The sequence below is a fragment of the Brachyistius frenatus genome, unplaced genomic scaffold, assembly GCF_029030835.1.
Source record: "Brachyistius frenatus isolate BFR_SWC_R1_liver_20210118 unplaced genomic scaffold, ASM2903083v1 Contig_36, whole genome shotgun sequence".
NCBI lineage: Eukaryota > Metazoa > Chordata > Actinopteri > Embiotocidae > Brachyistius > Brachyistius frenatus.
In genome coordinates this window covers 1,681,732-1,692,344 of record NW_027210635.1, presented here as the reverse complement: position 1 = coordinate 1,692,344, position 10,613 = coordinate 1,681,732, and the positions used below count along the sequence as shown (strand labels likewise).

General features: G+C 42.6%; 1 protein-coding gene across 1 annotated transcript; it reads left to right on the top strand.

Moving 5' to 3' along the window:
- The first annotated feature begins 192 nt into the window (after positions 1-192).
- Positions 193-10,240, top strand: ddx47 (DEAD (Asp-Glu-Ala-Asp) box polypeptide 47). Its single transcript, XM_069701259.1, has 12 exons — positions 193-341; positions 559-652; positions 3,671-3,859; positions 3,962-4,033; positions 4,770-4,888; positions 5,719-5,790; positions 6,862-6,978; positions 7,134-7,280; positions 7,618-7,755; positions 7,857-7,927; positions 8,140-8,269; positions 9,829-10,240. The coding sequence occupies exons 1-12, from the start codon at positions 210-212 to the stop codon at positions 10,039-10,041; spliced, it is 1,494 nt and encodes a 497-aa protein (XP_069557360.1). The 5' UTR covers positions 193-209; the 3' UTR covers positions 10,042-10,240.
- The last annotated feature ends 373 nt before the right edge of the window (positions 10,241-10,613 follow it).

Here is a 10,613-nt window from a genome sequence, read left to right as displayed (position 1 = left end):
ACTTGGGGATTTATAAATATCTTTATTTTATATTTTACATGAGTATTTTTAGCTAAGCAATGGTGTTTTTGATGGTGGATATGATGTGTGGCCATGCGGACCCAAACCTCCAGCAAAAACCCCAATACCCATCATCCATTGCGGCTGAAGCTTGAAGTCGTTTCCGCATCTGCGCATTGCGGAGCTGACGACACGTTGGGGCGAAAAGCATGGCGGACGACTGCGGGGAGAGCGTGAAGCCAAACGGAGCCGAAACACTCGATGGTTCGAGTAGTGACGATAATAACGATCACGTTAATAGCGGCACACAAGATGAGGCCGTGAAGACCTTCAAGGATTTGGTAGGTTTGTCTTCGAGAGCGAAGTAGAAACGGTGTTTTAGCAACATAAACACGCAGCGACAAAGCTGTTTCCGCTCGCTAAACTCAACTCGCATCTTCTGTAAACATCACTACGTCTTCTGGTAATAAGTCAGAGTTTGAAGACATGCTGCAAACTTGGGAGCACGACATTATCATCGCGTTATAAAGATTTCTCCCTGACTTGGTCTTCCGACAGGGCGTGACTGAGGTTCTCTGTGAGGCTTGTGATCAGCTGGGATGGAAGAGCCCAACAAAGATTCAGGTGGAGGCCATACCAGTCGCTCTGCAAGGTGAGACATCACGAACTGTTCTAGTTAGTTATTTTATTTTATCAGATGATCTCACTAAAGATGCCTTCAATGACACGTTGTTTTATGTGCAGCCCATATGCACTTACCAAAACAAAACAAACAAAAAACAACGTACAGTTGTTTTTACTGAAGTAGAAGTGAAAATATCTGTATATAAGTACTGCATTCAAATGTTACTTCATTAAAGTACAGCTATGTGTACTTTACATCATAATACAGAACCGGGAACCACGACAACAGCTGAGCTGTGAGGCTTCAGATGTACAGAAGCTGTATTTTGAAATCATTCTCATAGTTTTGTAAATATATCCAGTTACAGATTTGCATATCATAAAGACCAGATTATTTGGCTTTGATGAAGGTCTGCGCTCTCCGAGTCCCCTTCTAGCTGAACCTACTGTATGCTAATGCCATGGATGCATACAGTGCTCCTGCCCTTCCCCCCCCCTTGGTAGGTCGGATCACAACCTGGTCCTGCTGACTCCCAAGTATGTTCCTCTGGTGCAGAGGCAGCCTGTGACCACCAGGACTGTGAGGAGGTGGACACAGGAGGCTAAAGACGCCCTGCAGGACTGCTTTGAGTCCACGGACTGGGATGTGCTGTGTGGACCACATGGGGAGGACATCAACAGCGTGATGGACTGTATCACAGAATACATCAGATTCTGTGAACACACCACCGTACCATCCCGGACTGTAAAATGCTTCCCCAACAATAAGCCCTGGATCACCAGTGACCTGAAGGTTCTTCTTAATAAGAAGAAAGCAGCCTTCAGGTCTGGGGACAGGGACGAGCTCAGGAGAGTGCAGCGCCACCTGAAGGAGAAGATGAGAGAGTGCAAGGACTCCTACAGGAGGAAGCTGGAGGCCAAACTCCAGCAGAACAACGTGAGCTGCATAGACACAGAGCCCTCAATCTCAAAGGGCTCTTCCTCCATCGACACCTTGACCACCCCCCCCCCCCTCTCTGTGACGACTGGCCAGGTTAGGAAACAGCTGGAGAGACTCCACCAGCGCAAGGCTGCAGGGCCTGACGGCATCAGCCCCAGGGTCCTGAAGACCTGCGCCGTCCAGCTGGCTGAGGTCCTACAACACCTCTTCAACCTGAGCCTGAAGCAGGAGGAAGTCCCGGTGCTGTGGAAGACGTCCTGCCTGGTTCCTGTACCGACGAAGACGACTCCATCCGGCCTCAACGACTACCGACCGGTTGCCCTCACATCTTATGTGATGAAGGTGCTGGAGAGGCTGGTCTTGGCCCACCTCAGGCCGCTGGTGAAATCTTCTCTGGACCCGCTGCAATTTGCGTACCAGCCTCATGTGGGAGTGGACGATGCCATCATCTACCTGCTGCAACGAGCTCAGTCTCACCTGAATGGAACCGGTGACTCTGTGAGAATCACTTTCTTTGATTTCTCCAGTGCATTTAACACCATCCAACCACTGCTGCTGAGTGAGAAGCTGTGGGTGGTGGGGGTGGACGCGTCCACCGTCTCCTGGATCACTGACTACCTGACAGGCAGATGACAGTTTGTCCGTCTGGGCAGTGTTCTGTCTGATACGGTGGTCAGTGGTACTGGAGCTCCTCAGGGAACTGTTCTGTCCCCCTTCCTGTTCACCTTATACACCACTGACTTCCAGTACAACTCAGTGTCCTGCCATCTGCAGAAGTTCTCTGATGACTCTGCAGTGGTCGGGTGTATAAGGGATGGATGGGAGGACGAGTACAGAGCAGTAGTGGAGGACTTTGTGGAGTGGGCGAGAAGAAATCACCTGCTCCTGAACGTGGCCAAGACCAGAGATGGTGGTCGACTTCAGGAGGAAGACGACGGCTCCACAACCACTGAGAGTTCTGGGAGTGGTGGTGGACATGGTGGAGGAGTACAAGTACCTGGGTGTGTCCATGACAACAGACTGAACTGGAAGACCAACATCAATGCTGTCTACAAGAAGGTGATGAATCGACACTTTTTCTTGAGGAAACTTCGATCCTTCAATGTGTGCAGCGAGATGTTGGAGATGTTCTACCAGTCTGTTGTGGCCAGTGCATTGTACTTCGCTGGGGTCTGCTGGGGGAGCAGCATTGGAGCCAGAGACACCAACAGACTTAACAAACTGGTTAAGAAGGCCGGCTCCATCATTGGCTGCAAACTGGATAGCCTGGAAAAGGTGGTGGAGAGGAGGACGCTGAACAAACTATTATCCATATTGGATAATCCTGACCATCCTCTCCACCACCTGCTGCAGGACAGCGGAGCATTTTCTCCAAAAGGTTCCTCCAGCTCCGCTGTCACAAGGACAGATACAGGAGCTCATTCCTGATGCAGGAGATCATTCCTGCCGACCGCAATAAGACTGTACAATAACTCACCTCTGGCAAAATCCATCACACAACAATAACACTGTTGTCTGTGTGCATTTTATATTTAATATTTTTTTTACTGCTATTTTATTGCTTTTTATTATCTTATTATCTTATTGCTTCCTGTATGCTGCTGGAGCGAAAAAAATTCCCCTTGGGGATTAATAAAGTAACTACCTACCTACCTACCTACCTACCTACCTACCTAGCTGTCACTGACACACTGACATTTAAACAGCATTGTGATGTTGTTGCTGACTGCCGTGGAGATAAATCTGTTTATGTACTTTTTGCATGTTTGGATTCACTATATAACAATGCATCATATTTTGTTTTGATTTTGTAATCAATAGTGTGCTGGATAATTTAAAAAAAATGTTGTACATCTGTCAATAAGGCTTTTTGATATTCAAGAATTTTGCTGTAACTCTTCCAGGTTTAACCATCAAAGTAACAGGTGAACTATACCTGTCAAAAAACAAAAGTAGAGAGTCGATAAAATAAAAGTTTTCTAAGAGTACACAATTCCCTATATATTGTTCCTAAATACATTATTTGAGTTAAAGTATGTGGTAACTTGCTTCTGATGAATACGACTTAACTTCTCTATCTGTATGTATCGTTTCCTTGAACCACAGGGAAGGATGTTATCGGCCTGGCAGAGACTGGCTCGGGAAAGACCGGGGCCTTCGCACTGCCGATCCTCCAGTCACTGCTGGCGTCTCCCCAGAGGCTTCACACGCTCGTCCTCACCCCCACCAGGGAGTTGGCCTTTCAGATCTCCGAGCAGTTTGAAGCTCTGGGTTCCAGCATTGGTGTTAAATGTGGTACGTGTTCCTCGTAGGCTGGCTGGTATTTTTGTGACGCAGAAGATTTTTTATTTTTTTTTAGTGGCACTGTACTTACAACTTGTCTCACTTCTGTTGCAGCTGTAATAGTCGGTGGAATCGATATGATGTCCCAGTCCCTGGTGCTGGCTAAGAAACCACACATTGTTATCGGTAAGAACAAAATTACTACAACACTCAGCAGTTTTTTAATCATTTAAAGTCAGTATATGCGGGGTGTAAAACTGCTCGTGTTGTAATGGCTGACTTTTGTATTTTATCTGTACATTTTCATTGAATTAAATATCTGTACAAATAATGTCCTATATTCAATTTACCCATAATATAAGTGCCCGTTAATCTGACGAGTAACTAAAGCAAGTAAAAGTCTCTCATCATGTATCCGTAGCTCATGAGGCCACTATCTCCTCCTGAACTCTGTTGCTATAAGGCAAGATCTGTTGCGGCAAGAGAGGGAGACAATTTGGTGTTTCAAGGATGATATTTCACATCTGGAAATGTAGAACATTCTTGGGGACAATATTAAATGGATTTGGGAATAAAGGAGCTCAGAGAGGGACTGGCTTCACATCTTTACACTTGTCACTCTTTCTCTGTTTGAGTATCAAGTCGGTCCTGGGCTTTAAACCAGCGTCAGACTTCCATCACAAGTATTCATTTTTTACTGAAATGAAAAATGATTGGAGATAACTGGGAAAATCATGAATGTAAAACATAGAATTACTCATTTCCTTATGAAGACAGTTTCTATCGAATCAGAAATTGTACAGTAACCACAGAAATTAGAGCAGTATTACTTCATCATCCCCCTAATCATATTTTTCCATGTATTTACTCTGCTGATAATTTTGGCATTCATTTAAAACAAGTTAATCCTATGCGTTTCCAGCTACACCTGGTCGGTTGATAGATCACATGGAGAACACAAAGGGCTTCTCCCTACGAGCCCTGAAGTTCCTGGTCATGGACGAAGCAGACAGAATCCTCAACATGGACTTCGAGACTGAGGTGGGTCGTCGGCATCAGTTATCAGCTGCACTAGAATGTATTCTATCCCAGTGAATATGAGAGAGCTCAGTACATGCAGTTTATTGAGAGCTCATTTCAAGAAAAGGTGTACGAGTACTCTCCACTGTCAATTTCACTTTACTGTCCTAAGTCTCTCTGCTGTAATCTGTTGCTATCCTGCGGTTGCAAGTCTGCCCTCATGTATCTGTATGCATGTCTGTTTTGTGGTTTGCTTATATAATGTCAGATAGATATATGTATTTTTTTATTCTGTGCACATTTCTTATATTGGGCTTCTGCTTCACATGTTTTAGTTTGTGTCTAACTTGTGCTGCTGCACAATGTACTATTTAGTCCATATTTCTAATAACCTCTCTCATTTTATTGTTTCGCATGTTTTGTATTGTGAGACTCTTGAGTTGCATGTCTGAAATTGTACCTAACAATGAACTACCAAATATCTTTATTTAATATGATTTAATATTGAATATTTATTAACTTTAATATTGTTCTCCATATTATTGGTAGTAGTGTGCATTCCTAAAAAACTTTTTACGGGTGATTTTGTAAAACCTGTGGAGGGACTACAGATTAAAATAGCCTCTTTGTTTACTGTGGGGCATTTACAGCAATGCTTTATTAATGTGCACTGTCCCCGTCAAATAAACGAATAAATAAATAGAATAAGTACATGCAGTCATCAAGATGTCAAACAGTCAAGCTTGCATTAACTCTATCTAGGCTGAATTCAGTGTGCCAGTTTCCCCCTAGTTCATATAAACACACAAATTACTTGTGTGGGTCTGAGAATGTTTTCTTTGTTTCTCCAGGTGGATAAAATCTTGAAGGTGATTCCCAGAGAAAGACGCACCTTCCTGTTCTCTGCCACCATGACCAAAAAGGTAGAAAAACGCTCATCAGTACTGAGAGTGCTTTCATTACGGCCTGGTTGATACAGCATGAGAATGGCAGTGCTTGTTGTCCTGGTTTGTTCTGTGTTTCTGGTTACTAGTGCTGCAGGTTATTAGGAATAAGTCCCTATCTGCCAGTTTTGGTCATTTTACTGAAAAACTAACAGGTTTTCCTGCCCCCTGTTTCACACGCACTAAACAAATACTGATGTCATCTGTCTGACAAAAGTATAGTAGTCCTTAGTGAAAAACGCACTGTATTGATGTGTACAACTATGTTTGCATAATGCAGTGTTTGCCTCAACAGCTGCAGCTTCCTCTGCTGCCAATTTCACCAGTTTTAGGTCGGTGGTCCCATCTTGGCCGATTTGTAGCAAAGATGGCAACCGTGTAGGGTGATGAGTGTCCAGAGTTTCATACTTGTCTTTTTGACCATTATGAGTAGGGCTGTCGCAATCATGAAATATTTGTTGACGATTAACTGTCATACAAAGAAATGCGATGAACTATTTAATTGTCTCTTCTGTCCTGTTCTTTTCTTTTGTCCTGTTTGTTTCAAATCGTCCCCACAGCTGTGCTGTGGTGTTTGACTTTGCAGCTAAATCACTGATGCTCATGTCAGTCGGATAAAAGTAGGAGGTTAAATGCCTCGAGATAAACAGTTGGTGGTGTTTATTCTCCACTGACGTTACTTAAAATTGCAGCAGAAGGGGATGCAGTGAAATGACATCATCAAAAGACTGCCAGTCAAACCTCAAATGGTGGAAATAGTGCTGTTAATGACATTTCTGTTAGTTTCAGCCAGCTGTTTTTAAGGAGATTAATGGAAATAATTCTAACGATGATCCAAAAATGATTGCAATCAGCTGAAGTAATCGGCATCAGGCGATCATGACTGTGACAGGCCTAGTTTAAGTACACCATCCAGGTACTTTAAGTGCAGGGTATGTTGCCATACTTGTTCGTGTGAGTGCACTTATGCACTCAAAATAGCAAGAGGAGGTACATAAGTATGTGATTTGAGTTATTCTCCTCCACTGACATTCTTTCTTTTGTTTCCAGGTCCAGAAACTCCAGAGAGCCGCTCTGAAAGATCCTGTAAAGTGTGCGGTATCCACCAAATACTCTACAGTCGAAAAATTGCAGCAATACTACGTCTTCATACCATCCAAGTACAAGGTAGGACACACGCGTTAGCTTTATGTTGTAATATCTTTCACCGTATCCTGCAGACTGTCTGCCAGAGTAACACAATAACCTTGTAAGGGTGTTTGTATTTGATATGTTAGAATTCAAAATCACAGGTTTGTGCTTCTGTGTTTGTTTTGTGGCAGGACTGTTACCTTGTGTCCATCCTGAACGAGCTGGCCGGCAACTCCTTTATCATTTTCTGCAGCACATGTAACAATGCCCAGCGGGTGGCGCTGTTGTTAAGGAATCTGGGCATCACAGCCGTCCCTCTACATGGACAGATGAGTCAGGTAGAGCTTCAAAGGACCACACACACACACCGTCTCTACCTCTCAGGCTTTCCTCACACAAACACAGGAGTGTCAACATGTGTCTCCTGAGCTCTTAGCAGGAGACGTTCGCATTCACAATAACATTTTATACTGAGCTATAATTAACTGATGGAAAAGGCTCACTGCTCCACAAGCAGGTGTTGCATGATCTGTTTCTCTCTCTTCACTGTGTTTGAAAATTTAGCTGCTTACTCTATTCCATATTATATTTGAGGTAATAAAATGTAAATACATAGATTTTCCATGTATGTTTCATGTGGTATTCACTATCTGGATCCTCCACTCTGTCGGTCAGAATAAACGTCTTGGAGCTCTGAACAAGTTCAAGTCAAAGTCTCGGTCGGTGCTGCTGGCAACTGACGTGGCATCCAGAGGCCTGGACATCCCTCACGTAGACTGTGTCATCAACTACGACATCCCCACCCACTCCAAGGTACTGCAGTACTAATACTCACTTTTGTTGGAGTATTTGATGCTTTTATTTGTTTCATTGGTGTGATTTATAAGGACCCCCGGATTTGTCTGTCCTCATAGGACTACATCCACAGAGTTGGACGAACAGCCAGAGCAGGACGAGCCGGGAAATCCATCACTTTTGTCACTCAGTGAGTAAAACCTGTTTATTTTCACCAGTCATTTGATGTTTGAGTGGATCCATGTTTTAACCATTCTGATTTTCATAAGTGAAGTACTAATTTTTCTGAATGTTAACGTAATGATGCTTGGTTGCTTCCATTTTTTTTTTTTTTTTTTAAGTTTGTGCTCTAAGTAAACAAGTTGTCTGTAGTAAATGAACACATGTCTTATCTTATCCAAGGTATGATGTGGAGCTTTTCCAGCGAATCGAAAGCTTAATTGGGAAGAAACTTCCTGCCTTTCCGACCCAAGAAGATGAAGTGATGATGCTAGTGGAGAGGGTGAGCGAGGCCCAGAGATTCGCCAGGCTGGTACGTCATCTTTGCTATACTTCAACTTCTTTCACGTCAATCCGCTATACGACATGCAGACATACAGATTGATTGAAAAAACATCTCTCACAGTCTCACTGTGTGCAAATAAAAAGACAAAACAAGAAAAGCACAAATGTGCAACAACAGGGCGGCACGGTGGTGCAGTGGTTAGCACTGTCGCCTCACAGCAAAAAGGTTCTGGGTTCGAATCCGGTCCTGGGCCTTTCTGTGCGGAGTTTGCATGTTCTCCCTGTGCTTGCGTGGGTTCTCTCCGGGTTCTCCGGCTTCCTCCCATCATCCAAAAAAACATGCACTTCAGGTCAGGTTACCTGGCGCCGCGCTAGTGGCAGCCTGCTGCAGCATCTCCCCCCTGAGAGCCCCCCTGCTGTAGTGAAGAAATTTCCCCTCGGGGATTAATAAAGTGTATAAAATCAAAAATCAAAAAAAATCAAATCAACAACAAAAAACAATAAAACAGACAACATAGACATGGGTCCACAGTGCAAAAGTTTAGAGTTCATGGGGAGAGAGCCCAGCATCCCGACTAGATGATTACTTTTGTCAACGTGTTTCAGATACATTATCTCCAACTTGTACAACCATGTTGTGTGCAAAAGGGAAAGGTAAAACAATTTTGTATCGACACTTTTTGTCAAACCAAACCCATCAATTAGTATTATCTCAAAATGCACTTACATCTTTGTACTGAAACTTACATGTTTTAGCTGTATGCAGACTACCTCTGTATACAATCTCAAAAAATGTGAGGTTTACTCTTCAAGTCACTCACACATTCTTCAAAATGGTAATTTAGATTTCACTAAACAAAAAATATATATTATGGTTGACGTCAAGCGACGGCATTTAAAAATGACCACCAGCATACTGATCAGGAGGGAATTTAACTAATGAAAACATAATAAGCACTTGTCCCTGTATTTTGAGAGTCACTTTTTGAATGGGAATCTATGGAAACCTAAGATTTTTTTCAGAGCCAGCCCCTTGTGGCTATCAGTGGTAATGCATTTTATGGTACAACTAAAAAGTAATCTAGGAGTCAGGGTTAATTGTTTAAAAAACATTTCTTAAAGTAACATAAAACCACTTAAATTGTTCCAACAGTTAATAAACATGCAAAATATTTAACACTATTGGACAAATAATTAAAATAGAGAATATTAAATGTAAATAGTTTTTTGAAAATAGTGGATAAATAGTTAAAATAGTTAAAAGTATTGTATAAATGGTTAGAATATAGCTATCATAGAAAATGATTGCAATAATAGATTAAAAAAGTAAAGGTTAAATGGTTGAAATTTGACTAATCCAACTTTAACGCGGACAGTTTGTTTGAAATAAATACAAGAAAATCCACATTTGTGTAGTTTTCTATAGAATAGTAGAAACACCACCTATTTTGTTTTGGGTTCATTTGAGGATGTCTGAAAAAGGGTCATAAAGCATGTCTCTAAAGAAGCAATGATATGATTATGTACGTGTAATACGAAGAACCCCATCCCAATAAACATTAAGAACATAATGACTGTCTACCTCAGGAAATGAAGGAACAAGGCGAGAAAAGGAAAAGGCCCAGAGGAGACGGAGACGAGGATGACACCGAACAAGCGAGCGGCGTGAGGAAGAAAGTTAGAGGAGGATCGGCAGGTGGAGGAGGATCGGCAGGTAGAGGAGGATCGGGAGGTAGAGGAGGATCGCGAGGTGGAGGAGTGAAGAAACGGGGCGGAGCAGCCTGGAGGGGAGGCCGCTGAAGTGTCTCACATTAACGGACTGTACATAACAACAACATACAATGCCTTTCCTGTTTCTCATGTAAAACGTGATTATTGTGATGGCAGGTTTTCAACTCTTTAGAATGGACGCAAACGACTATTTAATTACAGAAAACGTGCTTTTCTTACTGCTGTACGAGGTAAATCCATTTGTAATAAAACACCACTGTAAAAGTTCTGTTTGATTCGATGTTTGATTGAATGATAACTGTTGAACATAAATGCTGCTGCTTTCAGACACAATAGGGATGCATTTCATTTCACAGCGGGGGTATGGGTACTGACTTTCTTTGTGAATAGAGATATTTTGTTAGAAGATCTGAGATATCAGAATATGACAGATCAAAATTATTTTTGAGGCTTTTTCCTCATGTAAGAAAGCAACAGTTGCAATAGCAATTACTTTTTAATGCATGACATTAGTTTGCAGCAAATTGGTGGTTTTTTTGTTGTTGTTTTTTTCCAGCCAATGATGGAGAAGGGAAGAGAAAGGCCGCAAAGTTCGAGCCCAATTGTCTCCAGGCCGCCATCCATTGGGTGTGTGCAAAGCC

What these genes read in the sequence shown, in the direction of transcription:
- ddx47 (XM_069701259.1), top strand. Translation starts at nt 210, where the DNA reads ATGGCGGACGACTGCGGGGAGAGCGTGAAGCCAAACGGAGCCGAAACA. An exon ending in GAAACCACACATTGTTATCG is followed by an intron (nt 4,034 to 4,769) that starts GTAAGAACAAAA and finishes ATGCGTTTCCAG; the next exon opens with CTACACCTGGTCGGTTGATA. An exon ending in TCATACCATCCAAGTACAAG is followed by an intron (nt 6,979 to 7,133) that starts GTAGGACACACG and finishes GTTTTGTGGCAG; the next exon opens with GACTGTTACCTTGTGTCCAT.